General features: G+C 44.3%; 1 protein-coding gene across 1 annotated transcript; it reads left to right on the plus strand.

The window, feature by feature from the left end:
* Nucleotides 1-252: 252 nt before the first annotated feature.
* LOC110604828 lies at nucleotides 253-2,122 on the plus strand. The gene is made up of 4 exons (XM_021743136.1): nucleotides 253-328; nucleotides 576-1,189; nucleotides 1,421-1,786; nucleotides 1,937-2,122. The coding sequence occupies exons 1-4, from the start codon at nucleotides 253-255 to the stop codon at nucleotides 2,120-2,122; spliced, it is 1,242 nt and encodes a 413-aa protein (XP_021598828.1).
* Nucleotides 2,123-23,213: the final 21,091 nt, after the last annotated feature.

Below are 23,213 nucleotides of genomic sequence, written 5' to 3' on the forward strand. Positions count from 1 at the left end.
AATCAGAGGGATTCGAGTGGATCAGGGGGATCTTCTAGAAAAGCTGCAGCACTAGATGACTATGTAGTTGTTCAAGGTAATAATAGAACGAATCAGTCAAAGACTTGGGTTGTTTCTAACCCAAATTTGGTGGGGCTTGCAAATTTGGATATGGAATCGGATAGGAATCAATAGGATAATTTTAATGATCCTTCCTTTCCTCATCCAACCCGTCCCAATATCTCAGCAGCTAATAGAGATGGTAATTAGGATATGAATCTTGACGATGATGCGACGATAATTGTTGCTCAGACTTCCTTGAATGAATTTCAGATGAAGAGTTTAGCTGGTAAGATGCCCTCTAATGAGGGGTCTCACTAGATTATTTTGTTCTATTATGGGTTCAGTCATCCTCATGGCTTTCTTTTCTCTCTTATTTTTAATAATTATTGGAGTTTGGAATTGCCAGGATGCTACTTCTTCTAATTTTCTGAGAGCTTTTAAGGAATACAATCGTATATATAAGCCTTAGATTTTTTGTTTGGTTGAGCCTCAAATTTCTGGCTATTCAGCTGGTAATGTTTGTAAATATCTAGGTTATGATAATTGGGTTCGGGTTGAGACTTTTGGTTTCAATGGAGGTATTTGGATTTTATGGTCAGAAATATTTTTTAAGTGGACGCTTGTGTCGATGGATCCGCAATTTGTTACATGCAATGTGTTACTTGATAATGGGGACTCGTTGTTAGTAAGTTTTATGTATGCCAACCCTGACATTAGTTTACGAAGACGTTTGTGGCATTCGGTTTGGGGTTTCAATGGAAGTGAGAAGAGTTGGTTACTGTTAGGCGATTTCAATTCTTTTGCGAGCGCGGTTGATCAAACTGGCTATGTTAATGTTGACAGTGCTGGGGCTAGTGATTTTCGACAATGGATTTTTGATAACTCACTTATTGATTTGGGTTTTAAAGGTACTCCTTTTACTTGGAGTAAGGGTGGTATTAATTCTTCTTATAAAGCTGTTCGATTGGACCATTGCTTGTGTACTGAGATTTGGCATACGATATTTTCTAGAGTTACAGTTATTAATGCTCCAAAGTTGCATTCTGATCATTGTCCTATTTTTATGAATTGCTTTGGAGTTACAAATTCTTCTGTTCGTCGTTTTCATTTTCAAACAGCTTGGACAGCTCGCAAAGATTTTATTGATGTTTTTTCCCGTGGTTGGAAGCAAAATACTTCTTTATTTGATAATTTAAAATCAACTAAAGACTCATTAAGCTAGTGGAACTGATTTGAGTTTGGGAATATTTTTTATAATAAGCAGAGATTGATCCATCGAATTGATGGTGTTCAAAAAAGCTTAGCTATCCGATGAACAAGAGGTTTAGTGAAGCTGGAATTTAATCTGAGACGACAACTTGAAGATGTTTTGAAACAGGAAGAATTATATTGGTTTCAACAATCTAGTGAGGACTGGATTGTTTTTGGTGAGAGAAATACTAGGTTTTACCATCTTTCTACTGTGATTAAACGCAAGAAGCAGCAATTTCTCAAGTTGAAAAATGGGAACAATGTGTGGATTGAAGATTCTAGTCAACTTAAAGAGCTTTCTCGTGGTTACTATCAGGAGCTGTATTCAAAAGATTTGGCAATTGACTGTAGCCATTTCGTTAGACCTGATGGGCATACTCTTTCTTCTTCTCAACGGGTGCTTCTGCATCGTTCTTTCTCTCATGATGAAGTGTATGATGCTTTGCGCCTTATGTCTCCTTACAAGGCTTCAGGAACCGACAATCTACAAGCAGTTTTCTTTTAGAAATCTTGGTTTGCGGTTGGTTGACAGGTTTCTGAGTTTATTATTGAGGTCTTGGGTGGGAGGGAGTTTCTAGAGGAATTTAATGAAACGGTTCTGACTCTTATTCCTAAAATTGTTTGTCCAAAATTTATTTCTCAGTTCAGACCAATTAGCTTATGTAACGTGATCTACAAGCTTGTAACAAAAGTGTTGGTTAACAAACTGAAAGATGTTTTGAGCTCTCTCATTGGACCTGAACAAAGTAGCTTTGTTCCTGGTCGACAAATTATTAATAACATTGTGGTGTTTCAAGAAGTTTTGCACACTATGAGAACTTCTAAGTGATCGGAGGGTTTTATGGCGATTAAAATTAATCTTGAAAAAGCTTATGATAGCTAGACTGGGATTTTATTCAGTGGGTGCTGGGTTCTTATCACTTCTTTGATGCTTGGATTTCTAATAATATGAATTATGTTAGAACATCTTCTACGGCAGTGTTATGGAATGGTCAGAAATTAGAATCTTTTAAACCGACTCGTGGTGTATGACAAGACGATCAAATGTCTTCATATCTTTTTGTTATGTGCATTGAACAACTTTCGAGAATGTTTAAACAACTTGTTCGTCAAGGCAGATTGACACGCGGTTGTCGAGGCCGATAAAAAATAATCAATTCAGCTACCAACAACATTAATACTGTAGATAGTGGTGAAAGGATTGTATCTACAGGGAATTGATACTTATTTACCTTCCTTGTTAAGGCCAAACAAATGAGCAGAAAGCAAATTAAAGTAAAGTGAAGTAAAGTAAAAGGGGGGGTCTTGAGATTGATTTGATTATACTTAATGAAAAGAGCAATAAAAGAAAGCGAATAGCACATTATGATGAAAACAATAATGGTAAAAACTCTAGTTGAAGAATCGAATTCACTTTAGTTGATGGGATTGATCATTGAAGATTATGTTCTTTTGCTTGATTCAATAAATTAGTCATGGTGATTGAAGACGCTTCTCACAACCATACTTCTCCTTTATCATAAACCAATTAGGGAATGTCCTCTAATTAATTACTAATTAACAAGTTGCAAGGAACGTCCTTGAGCCTTTGGCTACAAACAATTGTCAATCGCATTAAGAGATAGAGAAAACCAACTCTAGTTACCCACAAGCATGGTGACAACACTAGATCATGCAATTTCTTTGGCTTTTACACCAACTGTTCTTATGTTTGAACAATCCAAGCAATTACGGACTTAAAATTATCCAAACTAACAATATATTACCTCGCGATCAAGGATCAATGTAGATCTAAATAACAAAGTAATAATGTCTTGAAGCATAAAATTACATGAATATTGAATAGCAAAAGATAAACAATGTAGTCCAAGTCTCTCAATCCAAATCACAACCAAAGTTTCACCTAATCTTCAACTAGAAACAAAGGTTTCAGCCACTCATGGCTGAAACAAAAACCAATAAATAAAAGAAAGGTAGAAGAAGAGAAGAAGAGAGAAGAAGAAGAAGGGTGGCCGAATTCTCCTTGTAGCCGAGTGGAGGGAAAGAAGAAAAAGTGAACTGTGGCAGCCACTTCAGGTCCCCTTTTATATAGTTTTGGTGCTGTCCTAGGTTTCCCTTGCTTCCTAAATAGTGCAGAGGCTGTCCAAGGTGCTGCACATGCTCAACTTGCTGCCTAAATTGTTGTAGAAGAGGAAGGTGGTGCACAGATGGCTTTCAGAATAGGAAAGGAGCGTACCTCGTGCTTGAAAAGGAAGGAGGAGTGATCCAAGGCTGCTAGAAGAGGAAGAAGATGCGCCTAGGTCTTCAGAAGGAAAGTGTGACGCGCGGATGGTCTTGAATAGGAAGGAGGCGCGCGGTTGGCTTTGCAGAAGAGGTAGGCGCGCGGATGGTCTTCTGAATAGGAAGCATGTGCTGTCCAATCTTCCTATTTAGGTGGAGCCTCTTTTGAATCTTGAATCTGGACTAAATTAAGGCCAAGTGCGTCTTGAGATCTTCTTCCTGAATGGGAGGATCCGCTGAGGTGTCTGCATATCTTTAAATAAGGGAAGAAAGATTCGCGATTTGAATTTCGAACGATCTGCTGGCTGCACTTTCCTTATCTGTTACTTTCCTTATTTGACCTCACCTACAAGGAAAGAAGGATCTGCAATTTGAATTTCAAATCTTCTGTTGATTGTGCTTTTCTTTTCTAACACTTTCCTTGTTTGGCACTTTCCTTGTTTGGCTTCACATTCTGAAAAAGGCAAGGAAGATCTGCAGTTTGAATTTCAAACAGTCTGCCAACTGTGCTTTCCTTATCCGACTCTTTTCTTATTTATAACTTTCCATATATGAAAACTTTCCTTATTTGGAACTTTTCATATTTGGCACTTTTTGGCAATTTTAAGAGCATTTTCACCAGAATGTCTTTTCACACCTAGTTTCTGCAAAACATGATTAAAACTACAAGATTAGGCAGAAAAGGCACAAATAAACATTAATAACATCATGTTAATATGGCCTAAATTATGCTCTGTCAAATACCCCCACACCTAGCCTTTTGCTTGTCCTCAAGCAAACAAACATAGTCAAATAAGCTCTCTTTGCTTTGATCCTTTATGTCCACTTAAGCTCTTACTCTAGACCCCTATTTTGAATCATTGCAATGAAGAATATATGCATCAAGGTTACTTACCTCTTTCCTTGTTTCCCTTCACTTACCATGGCTAGTATTTGTTTTCCTCAAGAGAGAGATTACACATGCACAAGTTCTTGTTCAATTAAGACATATTCTAGCTTTCAGAGTGACTTGCCCTTACCTTGAAGTTCTTTATTCAGTCTTATGCACTTAGATCTTGCTTGAAAAAGTCACCAACCTATTGACATGAAAGTTTATATTTTCAGTTGGTCACCTGTCCAAGTGGCTACTAGCTCTGTTCATAGTCTTTTGACCATTGGAACAGTTTTCAATTTGCATATTTGACGTCTATGCCTTTGCTGAATTTTCTTTTTCTTTCTCAAAGATTTGGGCAAATCAACACCAATTGCTAAAACAAGTCATATTAAGTTCATTCACACAATTTTCAATTTATTCTCTCAAATGAGTGTCATCAATATATTTTTAACCATGGCAAGCTCAAAGATTCAATTCAAAAGGCAATTCCCAAGCATGGATACAACTCATTGCAATTGATTCAACATAAGTTTAAAGAGTCATCATATCAATGGGGTCATGGAAAGAAAGCTCATCCAACATAGCTCATCAATTTGAGTAAAGCCCGTCAAAACAAAAATGAAAAAAACTGTGGCTACCTATGAGTGCAACAAAAATGACCATGTGTTCAAAACAAAAACAAAATTAACAATGTGTGTAATGAAATAACTGAAAGGAAAGAAGTGTCTAAAGCAAACTAAAGATTAAAGCAAATATTAAAAATTCAGAGATCCGCACCCCACACCTAAATCATGCATTGTCCTCAATGTATAGAAAACATAAAAGAACGAAGGAAACTGAGTACTCCCATTGGTGTGGATTGCATGGTGCGATGGAGTCTATTCAGAGTGAGTGACGAGCAGATGTTCGTCAGGGAAGTCTTCATTTATTGGACATGGCGTAGAACTAGATGGAAGCCGGTTGAGGTGGTCAGCCACTAGGTTCTCTTTTCCTTTCTTGGCTCGTATCTCCAGATCAAACTCTTGTAATAGTAAAATCCACCGAATGAGTCTCGGTTTTGATTCCTTTTTCTTGATCAGATATCGCAGGGCAGCATGGTCAGAATAGATGGTGACTTTGGTTCCCAATAGATATGGTCTGAACTTTTCTAAGGTAAACACAACAGCTAAGAGCTCTTTTTCTATTGTTGAGTAGTTGCTTTGGGCAGCATCCAATGTGCGAGATGCATAGTGAATCACATGGGGCGAGTTTCCCACACGTTGCCCCAAGAACAGGTATTCCTTACCTGTTGAGGGTTAGAAATGAAGTCAGTGTAGTAGAGAAGAAGGGAGAAGAGAAAGGATCAGAGTGCGCAACGGAAGCTTGTGAGTTTCAAGAGGAGGTTGGGGTATTGCTAAGGTGTCTCCTATGAAGAGGGTGTTTTGTTAAGGTAAGAAAGGTGAACTAGCTCCAAGATACATCAGACCCTTTGGAGTCCTGCAAAGGATTGGGAATGTATCCTGCAAGTTAGATTTACCTACTTTCATGGATAGAATCCATTCGGATTGCCATGTTCCTGTGTTATGGAAGTTCGTGTCAGATCCAAGTCAGGTTCTTAAAGAACCAAAGGTGGAGATCTTGGAGGGTCTCACCTATGTTGAGCAACCAGTGCGGATCATTGACACACAAGTCAGAAAGAGAAGGAACAAGGAAATCCCGATGGTGAAAGTCCTTTGGGATCGCCAGTGTGGGCGAGTTCGCTTGGGAGACCCGGGAGTTCATACTCCAGCAGTACCGTATCCCTTTTAGGAGGGAGGTTTTTAGGTTTTGCTTGCTTGTTTGCTTGATGCTATGATTTGAGAATACCTGTTTGTTTGAACATTCGGGGATGAATGTTCTTAAAGGGGGGGAAGAATGTAATACCCGGCTAGATTCCGGCATCGGAATCCCTACCTTCCGGCGGAATCTCCATTGGAATATGGAATTCTGAAGATGCCAGAGTCTTCTAGAGGGGTAAAAGGTGTTTCTAAAATGTTTTCACATGATTTTATGGTTTTAAATGGAAAAGAAATGGAGTTTTGAAAAGAATAGGCCAAGGAGGAAGGACCCAGGTTCGGCCGTCGAACATGAGGCTATTTCGGGAGTGCTTTAGGCCTCCGAAGGCTTTGAGAGAAGAAACCAGGTTCGGCCGCCGAACATGGGTTAGTTTAGGAAGAACATTAGGCTGCTGAAGGTGGTGGAGCTGTGGAGACAGCTTAGGCCGCCGAAGGTGATTGACTGGCCACCTATAAAAGGCCCTCAGACCGAAAATGGGCGAGTTTTCTCCCCATTCTCAAGCTCAGGTGTGTTCATATCCTCCTTTGGTTGATTTCATGTTCTTTCTTCAAATCCTTCACGTTTTTATGAGTTTCCTTTTGGGTTTTGAAGTTTTAAAGCTTAAATTAAGTTTTGGGAGCTTGGAGACCCAAAGAGTTTGTTTCCTCCCATCTCCAAGTTAGGGATCGCACCAACCCTCGATCTTCAAGAGATAAGTGTAGATCCTTGCTTTCATTTATGTTCCATAAAGTTTTAAGTAAGTTTGAAGGAAGTTTTAATGCTTGAGTATGGGTAGATATGCATGTTAGGGTTTATGTGGGTTTTATGCCCAATACATGTTTATGTGATGTTTGTGTTCGGGTTTAAGTTAGTTTATGCCCCTTTATGCATGTGGGAGAGTGTATGCATGTTTGGGAGAGAGTGTGTGAGGTTTGGGTTACTTGGAGGTTGGTTTTGCTTGTGTCGAATTCGGACCTGCTGTTCGGAGGGAACCAGGTTCGGCCGCCGAAGGTGTGTTCGGCTGCCGAACCTGCATGAAAGGCAGCTTTGGCCGCCTAACGTGCCCCCGAAGGCTAGGACTTTCGGATCTGTGAGAGGCTTCGGCCGCCGAACCTACCGCCGAAGGTGCCAGACTTTCGGCCGCCGAAAGTGCCCCCGAACCTGCATGGCTTTCAGCTCTGGAAGGGACATTCGGCCGCCGAAAGTGCCGCCAAAAGTGCCCTGTCCAGCCCTTTCTTGGTTGTTTCTTATGCATGTTTTGAGGATGTTTTAGGGGGTTTTTAAGGAGTTATTTATGAGTTGTTTAGAGTGTGTTTGGCACCTTATTCGAGTCCACCTATGTAGGATCGGACCCGAGGGATCGAGGAGGCCAGCAGTGTTAGCTGTTGCAGAGTCAGTCCAGCGTCTTCCAGAGGTGAGTAGAACTAACTCAAATGTTTTAAGCATGTTCACGCATCCTGAATACCATGTATATGTATTAGGCTGTTGCATTAAATTTCACGAAGATGTTGCATTGCATGATTTGCTGTTGATGTGGATGGACCAAGGCGACCCCAATAGCCCTAGATATGATATGTTAATGAAGTCCTGAGGAGCCCCTTCGAGGGCCGGGCATAATGAAGTCCTGAGGAGCCTGAAGGGCCGGGCACTATGTTATGTTACAGAAGTCCTGAGGAGCTCCTTTGAGGGCCGGGCACCATGATATGTTTCAGATAGAGGGAGTTTTGGTGGTCATGTCCATCCATGATGTGAAATGTTTATGCTGTGACGCATTCCATGAAAGCATGATTTATTATTGTTTTTCTATTCTGCTCATTGGGCTTTTTAGCTCACTCTTTTCCCCTAACCCCCAGGTTTGCAGGTATGAGGTCGATCGGGAAGTCGTCAAGAGTAATGTTATGCTTATGTAATAGAATAGTGCTTTAGCGTGGACATGTATTGTAAATTGATAGAATGTATTGTAAGATAATGTGATGTAATGTAACGTAAAGTAGAGTTATGTTTATGGATTAGTGTTGTGCTTGGCCCTAAGGCTTGGTTAGTCCTTTTTTAGTACATGATGTATGTTATGTTTTAATGTTGAGTTGATTTTGAACCAAACTTGTGGCATGTGATTGTTTACCACGCTAGAGTATTTGATGAGGACTCTAGTGGAGGTCTTATGCTTATGGTTTCTGATGCATGCACAGGTTAGGTTTTGGTTCATCAGATGTGATCCAAGCTTGATGTATGTTATGTTGACCCAGCTAGAGCTTTTGTTGAGGGCTCTAATAGGGGGTTCCTTATGTTTTCAGTTATGTAACATACAGGTCAAGCTCGGTATTTACATCAGATGTTTAAGTTTTTATGTTAATGTTTTGATCATGTATGGGATTTGACCAGGTGATAGGAGGTATGTTAGGCTTGCTACGGGTCCCAGCGGCCTTAAGCCGATCTGAACCCTAGCGCCGGTAGCGGTCCGGTTTTCGGGTCGTTACAGATTAGTATCAGAGTCCTAGGTTCATATGGTCGGACCTAGAGAGTGTCGGGCTCATAGATGTTCTAGAAGGGCAAGCACAATAGGAAAAATCATGTCCACTAGGATAGGATGTAGAGTCCTGTCTTGATTGATGTTATGAAATGCCATGATTTTATGCATGCGCATTAATGTTATGCTATGTATGCATGTATGATGTAGGTTCATGTGTTTCCACATGAACCGTATGATGCTAATGTTTGTATGATTGTGTGTTGTTCTTCAGAGGAGCTAGGATGCGAGGCACTCGTCGATCTGTGGAATCGACTGGAGTTCCGTTTGAGAGGGAAGGTATGGGCACCTTTCCCTCTGCTCTGCCAAGAGCGCAGTCGTGTAAATTCGGCAGATGGAAAACATCAAGGGACCCTGGAAGGTCTTTTGATGTGAGCAGAGAAGGAATGAATCTAAGGAGAATGTCAGCTGATGCGAGAGAAGTCGAGATGGATGTTCAGAGGAGAGATGGAGGTCTGGATGTGAGCATGTTTGAAGAAGGCATGGGAGAGTCTCAAGAAGACGCTCAGACTCAGGATTCCAGAATCTCGGGTTCAGGAGGGATTGATCCCTCCACTCTGAGTACAGCTACCACGAGAAGTAAGAAGTGGGGCAAAACCCTGAGGGGGAAGAAGAGCAAGTTTTGGAAGAGGTTGAAGTCCAGTTTGGGATTAGGTGGTGGTTCGAGTTCTGGCTCCGATACTTCTGGATGCATGAGGTGTGGGAGGTCGCACAAAGGGGTTTGTCGGTTTGGGACTAATTTATGTTTTAGATGCGGTTAGGAAGGGCACATGGTTCGTGAGTGTCCCATTGCGCCCTGGTTGGCACAGTCTCAGCGGGCAACTTCAGGTAGAGCGGCTCAGCCAGCAGCTCCAGCCATGTTGCAGGTTAGTGGTCGAGGCAGAGGAAGAGGGTCAACCTTTCTTTCAGTAGGTTCCCGTGGAGAAGGTCCGTCAGCTCCAGCTCGGATCTTCACCCAGGCTCAGCAGGAGGCACACACATCGAACATGGTGGTGTCAGGTACGCTCACTTTGAATGTTATGATGTGTATGTTTTTGTGAACCCAAGTGTGATCCATCTGTGGCAGAGTCAGTCTGCCGGTTCAGTTTAGTACCTGTTGAGGGTAGATGCCTTCCAACCGACCTTGAGGTCCTAGACTTGACTGTCTGGACGTCATTCTAGGGATGGATTGGGTTTTTCTACTCGTGGTACTACCTGGGTCTGCAGAGACCAGGTAGTTAGGTTCAGAGGACAGGATGGGTCAGAGGTAGTCTGTTGAGGGGACAGTGTAGGGATATCTAGAGGTTCGATGTCAGCCTGTCAGGCTCGTAGGGTGCGTAGAAGGGGTTGTCAAAGGGTTCTAGCTCTTGTTGAGAGTTTAGCAGTCAGGTCAGGGAACCAGCCTCCGTGTCTGTTATTGAGAGAGAGTTCTTAGATGTCTTCCCAGGTGAGCTGTCAGGTTTACCACCTGCTAGGGAGATAGAGTTTGGAAATAGAAGTGATGCCAAGCATCAGGTTCATCTCTATTCTTCTCTACAGGATGGCACCTACAGAGTTGTGAAAGTTGAAGGAGCAGTTGCAAGAGCTTGGTAGACAAAGGTTTTATCCAACCTAGTACCTCACCCTGGATTGCCCCAGTATTGTTGTGGGAAAAGCAGGATGAATCCTTGAGACCCTGTATCGATTTCAGGCAGTTGAACCATGTAATACCCGGCTAGACTCCGGTATCGGAATCCCTACCGTCCGGTGGGACCTCGGATGTCGGAAACCTCTAGAAGGGTAAAACTATGATTTTATGAAATGTTTTCATGTATTTTATGTTTTTAAATAAGAAATTAAATGAATTTTTGCATGAAAAATCTTTGGAGGAAAACCCAGGTTCGGCCGCCGAACTCCGAAGTTCGGCCGCCGAACATGCATGCTTTCGGAGGGACTTTAGGCGCCCGAAAGTTTTGAGTGAGGGAAATGCAGGTTCGGCCGCTGAACTCCAAGTTCGGCCGCCGAACCTTGCATGCATGCGGAGGCACCTTCGGCCCCCGAACGTGGCCTGGCCAGCCACCTATAAAAGGGGCACTTAGCCGAAATGGGAGAGTTTTCTCCCATTTTCGACCTCAGCGAGCTTCCGACCTCCCTCTCCCAAATCTTGTGTTTTTCCTTCAATCCCCACCATTTTCTTTGAGTTTTAAGGTTCCACAGAAGTTTTTGAGTGTTTTCAAGCAAGTTTGGAGCTTGGAAGTCTTGGAGCTAAATCCCTCCATTTTCCGAGCTAGGATCGTTCTTCCTCTAGATCTTCAAGAGGTAAGCTTCGATCTATGCTTCTTTTATGTTTTATGAAAGTTTTATGCAAGTTGATGGGGTAGAATGCATGTTTAGGCTTGTTGTTAGGTTTATGGGTTTATGTTGTGATTTGAGCAATGTATGTTAGAAATGTGTTGTTTGAAGTGTTGTAGTTGGGGTATATTATAGTTTGAGACCCCTAGGTGTGATGTATGATGTGTATGCATGTGTAGAAACAAGTTTATGCATGTTTTGAGGCGTTTTGGAGGCTGTGGACACAAGGGAGCCAAGTTTCTGCCCTTCGGCAGAAACTCAGGTTCGGCCGCCGAAGTGACTTTCGGCCGCCGAACCCCCTTGTGGAGGCAGTTTCGGCTGCTGAAGCCTGCCCCCGAAACTCAAGTTTCGTCTCTGTCTGGGAGGTTCGGCCGCCGAAAGTGCCGCCGAACCTGCATGACTTTCGGCTGCAGAGGGACTTTCGGCCGCCGAACCTGCCGCCGAAAGTGCCCTGTTCAGCCATTTCTTGCATGTGTTCATGTGATGTTTTCATGATGTTTTAGGGGGTTTTTGGGGAGTATTTTAGAGTCATGTTCATGTATGTTTGGTGCCTCATTTGAGTCCACCTGTGTAGGTTCGGACCCGAGGAACCGAGACCCCCGGTTGTGAGATAGTCGTTCTGAGTTCGTTGTTAAAGCTTCAGTTACCTGGTGAGTGGAATAAACTTTAAGTTTTAAAGCAAACTAATGAAATGTTTTAGCATGATTCACGCATCATGAATGCCATGAGATATATTAGGTTGTTTGCATTAGAATTCACGAATATGCTGCATTGCATATTTTGTTGTTGATGTGGATGAATGTTGAATGATCCATTAGCCCTTGTATGTCATGATAGCCTATGTGAGTCCAGGTGTGCCTGCTACGGCTCTACGCCCCTGGCACTATGACTGATTATGGAAGTCCGGGTGTGCCTGCTACGGCTCTACGCCCCCGGCATGTATAAGTAAGAAAGATAGGGGCTAAATGGTGACAAGTTCATCCTTGTTGTGAAATGTTTGTGTTATGGCGCATACATGAAAGCATGAACAAGAAAAAGAAAGAAAAAGTTAAATGAATAATAATATACCTAAAAATGGAGGAATTAAAATAAATGTTTTTAGTTTCTGCTCACTGGGCTCTAGTAGCTCACCCCACTCCCTTTATCCCCAGAGTTGCAGGTACAGGGTAGATCAAGAAGTCGGCTAGAGTGAAGTCAAGTCATGTATGTTGTAATAGATAGTAATGGACATGAACATGATGTATTGAGTATTTATGACCATGTAATGTAATGAATGATTTGATGATGTATTGAGGATTATAGTAGTGCTTGACCTAGAGGTGTGTGAATCCCCATTTTGTACAGAGAGTTTAATGAGTAATGATGTTAATGACCATGATTATCCAAGCTGATATGTATGATGATGATACCCCATTGGAGTATTTGATGAGGACTCCAGTGTGGGGTTTATGTATGATTTTGTGCATGCACAGGTTCTGCTTGGATAAGAGAAAAGAAAAATTTTTACAGATCATGTGTATGTTGTTTTGTATGGGATTCCACAGGTTTACAGGAGGTATGTAGGCTTGCTACGGGTCCCGGCGGCCTTAAGCCGATCTGGATCCTAGCGCCGGTAACGGGTCGGATTTCCGGGTCGTTACAGAGTGGTATCAGAGCCCTAGGTTCATATGATCGGACCTAGAGTGTCGGGCTCATAGATGTTCTAGAAGGTCAAGCACACTAGGAAAATCATGTCCACTAGGATAGGATGTAGAGTCCTGTCTATATGATGATATGATATGCCATGATGATATGCATGTGCATAAATGTTATGATGTGATGCTATGTATGTGATGAGGGTTCATGTGTGCCCACATGAACCATATGATGCTAATGTTTGTGCTATGTGCTGTTTTTCAGAAGATAGAATGAGAGGAACTCGTCGATCTGCACGATTGACTGGAGTGCCACCTCAGGACGAGGGCGCTGATGCCCGTCCTTCAGCTTTGCCTAGGGCAATGTCCAGTAGGTCCAACAGAGACAGAGTAGCTAGAGACCCTAGAAGGTCTTTGGATCTGGGTAGAAGCAGATCAGTAAGGGGAACAGTGCAGGGAGGAATGTCTGAGGATATGGAAGTAGATCAGAGGAGGGATGGCAGTCTCGGTGTGAACATGCCGGAAGAGGGCATGGGAGAATCAGAAGGAGGCAATCAGGCCTCGAGTTATGTCCAGCCACATCACTACCCACCCTATTCACACCATCCAGGGTATTCGATGGGAGGTACATCGGATTACCCCAGTTTTAGCCCTTATCCTCCACATATGCCATACCCACCTTACTACCCACCATACTCTCAGTACCCCATGTACCCACCTCCACCTCCCTATACTAGTACAGCAAACCCTACCCCGGGGGATGTTGCACCTCCACCACCACCAGTACCTACTGTCCCGGAAACACAAGTACCCAAACCTACCTCATCTAGAGGGAGCAAGGTCAAGATGACCGATTACATGAAGTTGGGTGCTCCTCAGTACAGAACAGGTGATGACCCATTTGAGTATCTGAGCAGGGTCAAGACTATTACAGATGAGATAGGGGCTGATGACAGTAGAGCCATTCAGATGGCTGGGTTCACAATGGAGTGCAAGAAAGCACGTGGTTGGTTTAAGAACTATGTGAACCCGAGAACGGACAGTATGTCCTGGGAGGAGTTTGCAAATGAGTTTGCAGGATGGGCTTTCCCTGAGAGCTCTAGAGAGCAGAAGATAATAGAATTCGAACAGTTGAGGCAGACTGAACAGATGAGTGTGGAGGAGTACATAGACAGGTTCCTGGAGTTGTTGCCATATGCTGGGCAGAATTTGGACACAGATCAAAAGAAATCAAGTAGATATATTATGAGGCTACACTCCAGGTATTCCTCTTTGATACAGTCAGCAGAGAGGGAGAGTTTCCATGCCATAGTGGATATGGCTAGGAGAATGGAGGCTTGTGCCATCGTTGAGGGGAAGGTAAAACAGTCAGTGGCACAGTCTTCTGGTTCCAAGACCCCAGGTGGGGAAGGGTTAGACTCTTCTTCTCTAAGTGCAGCAGTTGCAGGCAGTAAGAAGTGGGACAGAGGCCACAGAAAATCTAAGAAGAATAAGTTCTGGAATAAGATCAAGTCAGGTCTGGGTTTAGGCAGTGGCTCAAGCTCTGGCGCAGAGGTTACAGCATGTATGAGATGTGGGAGACCACACAAGGGAGTATGTCTGGCAGGGACAAACACATGTTTCAGATGCGGACAGGCGGGTCATTTGGCTCGAGACTGTCCTAGAGCAGCCTTTACAGCACCGTCCCAGCAGACAGCCTCCGGCAGTGTGGTACAGCCAGTAGCTCCAGCCGCAACACAGGCCAGTGGCAGAGGCAGAGGGAGAGGGTCAGCCTCTTCATCAGCAGGATACAGAGGTGAAGGTCCATCAGCTCCGGCACGGATCTTCACTATGACTCAGCAGGAGGCCAGCACATCCAACACCGTGGTGGCAGGTAATCTCATCATTGGTTGTTCTGATGTGTATGCCTTAATGGACCCGGGTGCATCTCATTCTTTTGTTGCTCCGAGAGTCGTGGAGAGGGTAGGATTGATGGTCTCTGGGTTAGAGTGTCCCCTATGGGTCAGTGGACCCAAGTGTGACCCGTCAGTGGCAGAGGCAGTCTGCCAATGTAGTCCAGTTTTCATAGAGGGAAGATGCCTTTCCGCCGACCTCGTGGTTCTAGATTTGACAGATTTTGACGTCATTCTAGGGATGGATTGGTTATCGACCCATGGTGCTACCTTGGACTGTAGAGACAAGGTAGTCAGATTCAGAGATCAGGATGGGTCAGAGGTCGTCTTCAGAGGAGACAAGAGGGGTACACCTAGAGGTCTGATCTCAGCTCTTCAGGCTCGTAGGTTGCTTAGGAGGGGATGTCAGGGGTTTCTAGCTCATGTGAGGGAATTAGATAGTCATGTCAGAGAGCCCGCCTCAGTGCCTGTGGTGAGTGAGTTCTTAGATGTTTTCCCAGACGAGCTGCCAGGGTTACCACCTGCTAGGGAGATAGAGTTCGAGATTGAATTAATGCCTGGTACCAGACCGATCTCTATCCCTCCCTACAGGATGGCACCAACTGAATTGAAAGAACTGAAGGAACAGTTGCAAGAGCTGGTAGATAAGGGTTTCATCCGACCGAGTACTTCACCTTGGGGTGCTCCGGTTTTGTTTGTGAGGAAGAAGGATGGATCCCTTAGACTTTGTATCGACTACAGACAGTTGAACAAGGTCACTACCAAGAACAAGTACCCTTTGCAGAGGATCGACGATCTATTCGACCAGCTAGCAGGAGCAGGTTGTTTCTCCAAAATAGATCTGAGATCAGGGTACCATCAGTTGAGGATAAGGAATGAAGATGTACCGAAGACAGCTTTCAGGACCAGGTATGGGCACTATGAGTTCCTTGTGATGCCGTTTGGGTTGACCAACGCCCCTGCAGCATTCATGGACCTCATGAACAGAGTATTCAGTCAGTATCTGGATCACTTCGTTATTGTCTTCATAGATGATATCTTAGTGTATTCCAGAAATGCAGAGGAGCATGCCCATCACCTGAGGACAGTTTTGCAGACCTTGAGAGAGCATGGCTTGTATGCCAAGTTCTCCAAGTGTGAGTTTTGGCTTAGGAGCATTTCATTCTTGGGGCACATTGTGCCAGATCAGGGTATTGAAGTAGACCCCAAGAAGGTAGAGGCTGTAGCTAACTGGCCTAGACCCACCACAGTGACCGAGATCAAAAGTTTTCTGGGTTTAGCAGGTTACTACAGGAGGTTCGTTCAGGACTTCTCAAAGATTGCTGCTCCTATGACCAAATTGACAAAGAAGAATCAGAAGTTCATATGGACCGATCAGTGTGAGGAAAGTTTTGAGGAGCTTAAGAGGAGGTTGACTTCAGCACCAGTGTTGGCTCTGCCAAAAAGTGATGATGACTTCTCAGTATATTGTGATGCGTCCCGTGTGGGACTGGGTTGTGTGCTAATGCAGAATGAGAGGGTGATCGCTTATGCTTCTAGACAGCTGAAGAAGCATGAGCTGAATTACCCCACACATGACCTAGAGATGGCAGCAGTGATCTTTGCACTCAAGATGTGGAGGCATTACCTTTATGGGGTAAAGTGTGAGATCTTCACAGATCATAAGAGCCTGCAATACATCCTGAGTCAGAGAGAACTGAACATGAGGCAAAGGAGATGGGTAGAACTGTTGAGTGACTATGATTGCAAGATTCAGTACCATCCGGGTAAGGCGAATGTTGTGGTAGACGCCCTAAGCCGGAAATCACTCGGCAGTCTATCCCACATTTCAGCAGAGAGGAGGCCGGTGGTGAAGGAGTTCCACAGACTTATGAGTGAAGGATTACAGTTGGAGTTGTCTGGCACAGGTGCCTTAGTGGCTCAGATGAGAGTGACACCCGTGTTTCTGGAGCAGGTAGCTCAGAAACAGCATGAGGATCCAGAGTTGGTCAGGATAGCCAGAACGGTTCAGTCAGGCTAGAGTAATGAGTTCAAGTTTGATGATAAGGGGATCCTCCGCTACGGGAACAGATTATGTGTGCCAGATGACATTGGTCTGAAGGGAGATATTATGGGGGAAGCCCATAATACCAGGTATAGTGTTCACCCTGGAGCCACCAAGATGTATCAGGATCTGAAGAGAGTGTATTGGTGGCCAGCTATGAAGAAGGACGTGGCACTGTTCGTGTCAGCCTGCGATGTGTGTCAGAGGGTGAAACTAGAACATCAGAAGCCGGCTGGAATGTTGAACCCACTACCGATTCCAGAGTGGAAATGGGAGAATATAGCTATGGACTTCGTAGTGGGGTTACCGGCGGCGTCCAACAGATTGGACTCCATATGGGTGATTGTGGACAGACTCACCAAATCTGCTCACTTCATCCCTGTCAGGAGTGGTTACTCTGTGGACAAGTTGGCGCAGGTGTACGTAGATGAGATTGTCAGACTGCATGGGGTCCCGGTATCTATAGTGTCAGATAGAGGGCCCCAGTTCACCTCCAGGTTTTGGCGGAGTCTGCAGAACGCTATGGGTACCAGATTAGACTTCAGTACTGCCTTCCACCCACAGACGGACGGACAGTCAGAGAGGACCATCCAGACAATAGAGGATATGCTCAGAATGTGTGTGCTAGATTTTGGCGGTTCTTGGAGGCAGCATCTACCTTTGGTGGAGTTTGCCTACAATAACAGCTATCATGCTAGCATAGGGATGGCTCCATATGAAGCTTTGTATGGGAGGAAGTGCAGATCACCTATCTGCTGGGAAGAAGTAGGAGAGAGGACTCTTGCGGGTCCGGAGTTAGTAGAGCTTACCAGCAGGGTAGTACCCATAATCAGAGAGAGGATCAAGACTGCTGCTAGTCGGCAGAAGAGTTATGCAGATATCCGCAGAAGACAACTAGAGTTTCAGGAGGGGGATTTGGTTTTGCTCAAGGTGTCTCCTATGAAGGGAGTGGTTCGGTTCGGGAAGAAGGGTAAGTTAGCTCCACGGTACATCGGTCCTTTCGAGGTGCTTCAGAGGGTCGGTAATGTGTCGTACAAGCTAGACTTGCCTGCTTCGATGGAGAGAATCCATCCGGTCTTCCATGTTTCTCTGTTACGGAAGTACGTGTCGGATCCTGGAAAGGTTCTTAGTGAGCTTGATATGGAGATCCAAGAGGATCTCACCTATGTAGAACAGCCAGTGCGGATCCTGGACACTCAGATCAGAAAGCTGAGGAACAAGGAAATCCCGATGGTGAAAGTCCTTTGGAACCACCACAATATTGAAGAATGCACCTGGGAGACACGGGAGTCCATGCTCCAGCAATACCCCCATCTGTTTTGAGGTGAGTGTTAGTTGTTCTATGTGTTGCATGTATGATATATTGTATGCTATGTTGTATGTTATGATTGATGCCATGCTTTGTATGTTCGTTGAGGAACATTCGGGGACGAATGTTCTTAAGGGGGGGAGAATGTAATACCCGGCTAGACTCCGGTATCGGAATCCCTACCGTCCGGTGGGACCTCGGATGTCGAAAACCTCTAGAAGGGTAAAACTATGATTTTATGAAATGTTTTCATGTATTTTATGTTTTTAAATAAGAAATTAAATGAATTTTTGCATGAAAAATCTTTGGAGGAAAACCCAGGTTCGGCCGCCGAACTCCGAAGTTCGGCCGCCGAACATGCATGCTTTCGGAGGGACTTTAGGCGCCCGAAAGTTTTGAGTGAGGGAAATGCAGGTTCGGCCGCTGAACTCCAAGTTCGGCCGCCGAACCTTGCATGCATGCGGAGGCACCTTCGGCCCCCGAACGTGGCCTGGCCAGCCACCTATAAAAGGGGCACTTAGCCGAAATGGGAGAGTTTTCTCCCATTTTCGACCTCAGCGAGCTTCCGACCTCCCTCTCCCAAATCTTGTGTTTTTCCTTCAATCCCCACCATTTTCTTTGAGTTTTAAGGTTCCACAGAAGTTTTTGAGTGTTTTCAAGCAAGTTTGGAGCTTGGAAGTCTTGGAGCTAAATCCCTCCATTTTCCGAGCTAGGATCGTTCTTCCTCTAGATCTTCAAGAGGTAAGCTTCGATCTATGCTTCTTTTATGTTTTATGAAAGTTTTATGCAAGTTGATGGGGTAGAATGCATGTTTAGGCTTGTTGTTAGGTTTATGGGTTTATGTTGTGATTTGAGCAATGTATGTTAGAAATGTGTTGTTTGAAGTGTTGTAGTTGGGGTATATTATAGTTTGAGACCCCTAGGTGTGATGTATGATGTGTATGCATGTGTAGAAACAAGTTTATGCATGTTTTGAGGCGTTTTGGAGGCTGTGGACACAAGGGAGCCAAGTTTCTGCCCTTCGGCAGAAACTCAGGTTCGGCCGCCGAAGTGACTTTCGGCCGCCGAACCCCCTTGTGGAGGCAGTTTCGGCTGCCGAAGCCTGCCCCCGAAACTCAAGTTTCGTCTCTGTCTGGGAGGTTCGGCCGCCGAAAGTGCCGCCGAACCTGCATGACTTTCGGCTGCAGAGGGACTTTCGGCCGCCGAACCTGCCGCCGAAAGTGCCCTGTTAAGCCATTTCTTGCATGTGTTCATGTGATGTTTTCATGATGTTTTAGGGGGTTTTTGGGGAGTATTTTAGAGTCATGTTCATGTATGTTTGGTGCCTCATTTGAGTCCACCTGTGTAGGTTCGGACCCGAGGAACCGAGACCCCCGGTTGTGAGATAGTCGTTCTGAGTTCGTTGTTAAAGCTTCAGTTACCTGGTGAGTGGAATAAACTTTAAGTTTTAAAGCAAACTAATGAAATGTTTTAGCATGATTCACGCATCATGAATGCCATGAGATATATTAGGTTGTTTGCATTAGAATTCACGAATATGCTGCATTGCATATTTTGTTGTTGATGTGGATGAATGTTGAATGATCCATTAGCCCTTGTATGTCATGATAGCCTATATGAGTCCAGGTGTGCCTGCTACGGCTCTACGCCCCTGGCACTATGACTGATTATGGAAGTCCGGGTGTGCCTGCTAAGGCTCTACGCCCCCGGCATGTATAAGTAAGAAAGATAGGGGCTAAATGGTGACAAGTTCATCCTTGTTGTGAAATGTTTGTGTTATGGCGCATACATGAAAGCATGAACAAGAAAAAGAAAGAAAAAGTTAAATGAATAATAATATACCTAAAAATGGAGGAATTAAAATAAATGTTTTTAGTTTCTGCTCACTGGGCTCTAGTAGCTCACCCCACTCCCTTTATCCCCAGAGTTGCAGGTACAGGGTAGATCAAGAAGTCGGCTAGAGTGAAGTCAAGTCATGTATGTTGTAATAGATAGTAGTGGACATGAACATGATGTATTGAGTATTTATGACCATGTAATGTAATGAATGATTTGATGATGTATTGAGGATTATAGTAGTGCTTGACCTAGAGGTGTGTGAATCCCCATTTTGTACAGAGAGTTTAATGAGTAATGATGTTAATGACCATGATTATCCAAGCTGATATGTATGATGATGATACCCCATTGGAGTATTTGATGAGGACTCCAGTGTGGGGTTTATGTATGATTTTGTGCATGCACAGGTTCTGCTTGGATAAGAGAAAAGAAAAATTTTTACAGATCATGTGTATGTTGTTTTGTATGGGATTCCACAGGTTTACAGGAGGTATGTAGGCTTGCTACGGGTCCCGGCGGCCTTAAGCCGATCTGGATCCTAGCGCCGGTAACGGGTCGGATTTCCGGGTCGTTACAAACCAGGTCACTACCAAGAACAGGTATTCCTTACCTGTTGAGGGTTAGAAATGAAGTCAGTGTAGTAGAGAAGAAGGGAGAAGAAAAAGGATCAGAGTGCGCAGCGGAAGCTTGTGAGTTTCAGGAGGAGGTTGGGGTATTGCTAAGGTGTCTCCTATGAAGAGGGTGTTTTGTTAAGGGAAGAAAGGTGAACTAGCTCCAAGATACATCAGACCCTTTGGAGTCCTGCAAAGGATTGGGAATGTATCCTGCAAGTTAGATTTACCTACTTCCATGGATAGAATCCATTCGGATTGCCATGCTCCTGTGTTATGGAAGTTCGTGTCAGATCCAAGTAAGGTTCTTAAAGGACCAAAGGTGGAGATCTTGGAGGGTCTCACCTATGTTGAGCAACCAGTGCGGATCATTGACACACAAGTCAGAAAGAGAAGGGACAAGGAAATCCCGATGGTGAAAGTCCTTTGGGATCGCCAGTGTGGGAGAGTTCGCTTGGGAGACCCGGGAGTTCATACTCCAGCAGTACCGTATCCCTTTTAGGAGGGAGGTTTTTAGGTTTTGCTTGCTTGTTTGCTTGCTTGTTTATGTATGCTTGATGCTATGATTTGAGAATACATGTTTGTTTCAACATTCGGGGATGAATGTTCTTAAAGGGTTGAAGAATGTAATACCTGGCTAGATTCTGGCATCGGAATCCCTACCTTCCGGCGGAATCTCCATTGGAATCTAGAATTCTGAAGATGCCAGAGTCTTCTAGAGGGGTAAAAGGTGTTTCTAAAATGTTTTCACATGATTTTATGGTTTAAAATGGAAAAGAAATGGAGTTTTGAAAAGAATAGGCCAAGGAGGAAGGACCCAGGTTCGGCCGCCGAACCTCAAGTTCGGCCGCCGAACATGGGGCTGTTTCGGGAGTGCTTTAGGCCTCCAAAGGCTTTGAGGGAAGAAACTAGGTTCGGCCGCCGAACATGGGTTAGTTTAGGAGGCACATTAGGCTGCCGAAGGTGGTGGAGCTGTGGAGATTCGGTGGCCTCAGACCGAAAATGGGCAAGTTTTCTCCCCATTCTCGAGCTCAGGTGTGTTCATGTCCTCCTTTGGTTGATTTCATGTTCTTTCTTCAAATCCTTCACGTTTTTATGAGTTTCCTTTTGGGTTTTGAAGTTTTAAAGCTTAAATCAAGTTTTGGGAGCTTGGAGACCCAAAGAGTTTGTTTCCTCCCATCTCCAAGTTAGGGATCGCACCAACCCTCGATCTTCAAGAGGTAAGTGTAGATCCTTGCTTTCATTTATGTTCCATAAAGTTTTAAGTAAGTTTGAAGGAAGTTTTAATGCTTGAGTATGGGTAGATATGCATGTTAGGGTTTATGTGGGTTTTATGCCCAATATATGTTTATGTGATGTTTGTGTTGGGGTTTAAGTTAGTTTATGCCCCTTTATGCATGTGGGAGAGAGCATGTGAGGTTTGGGTTGCTTGGAGGTTGGTTTTGCTTGTGTCAGATTCGGACCTGCTGTTCGGAGGGAACTAGGTTCGGTCGCCGAAGGTGTGTTCGGCTGCCGAACCTGCATGAAAGGCAGCTTTGGCCGCCTAACGTGCCCCTGAAGGCCAGGACTTTCGAATTTGTGAGAGGCTTCGGCCGCCGAACCTACCGCCGAAGGTGCCAGACTTTCAGCTCTGGAAGGACTTTCGGCCGCCGAAAGTGCCCCCGAACCTGCATGGCTTTCGGCTCTGGAAGGGACATTCGGCCGCCGAAAGTGCCTTGTCCAGCCCTTTCTTGGTTGTTTCTTATGCATGTTTTGAGGATGTTTTAGGGGGGGGTTTTTGGGGAGTTGTTTAGAGTGTGTTTGGCTCCTCATTCGAGTTCACCTGTGTAGGATCGGACCCGAGGGATCGAGGAGGCCAGCAGTGTTAGCTGTTGCAGAGTCAATCCAGTGTCTGCCAGAGGTGAGTAGAACTAACTCAAATGTTTTAAGCGTGTTCACGCATCCTGAATACCATGTATATGTATTAGGCTGTTGCATTGCATAATTTGCTTTTGATGTGGATGGACCAAGGCGACCCCAATAGCCCTAGATATGATATGTTAATGAAGTCCTGAGGAGCCCCTTCGAGGGCCGGGCATAATGAAGTCCTGAGGAGCCTGAAGGGCCGGACACTATGTTATGTTACAGAAGTCCTGAGGAGCTCCTTTGAGGGCCGGGCACCATGATATGTTTCAGACAGAGGGAGTTTTGGTGGTCATGTCCATCCGTGATGTGAAATGTTTGTACTGTGACGCATTCCATAAAAGCATGATTTATTATTATTTTTCTGTTCTGCTCACTGGGCTTTTTAGCTCACCCTTTTCCCCTAACCCCCAGATTTGCAGGTATGAGGTCGATCGAGAAGTCGTCAAGAGTAATGTTATGCTTATGTAATAGATTAGTGCTTTAGCGTGGACATGTATTGTAAATTGATAGAATGTATTGTAAGATAATGTGATGTAATGTAACGTAAAGTAGAGTTATGTTTATGGATTAGTGTTGTGCTTGGCCCTAAGGCTTGGTTAGTCCCTTTTTAGTACATGATGTATGTTACATTTTAATGTTGAGTTGAGTTTGAACCAAACTTGTGGCATGTTATTGTTTACCACGCTAGAGTATTTGATGAGGACTCTAGTGGAGGTCTTATGCTTATGGTTTCTGATGCATGCACAGGTTAGATTTTGGTTCATCGGATGTGATCCAAGCTTGATGTATGTTATGTTGACCCAGTTAGAGCTTTTGTTGAGGGCTCTAATAGGGGGTTCCTTATGTTTTCAGTTATGTAACATACAGGTCAAGCTCGGTATTTACATCAGATGTTTAAGTT

This window comes from Manihot esculenta, chromosome 17 (assembly GCF_001659605.2).
Source record: "Manihot esculenta cultivar AM560-2 chromosome 17, M.esculenta_v8, whole genome shotgun sequence".
Taxonomy (NCBI): Eukaryota; Viridiplantae; Streptophyta; class Magnoliopsida; order Malpighiales; family Euphorbiaceae; genus Manihot; species Manihot esculenta.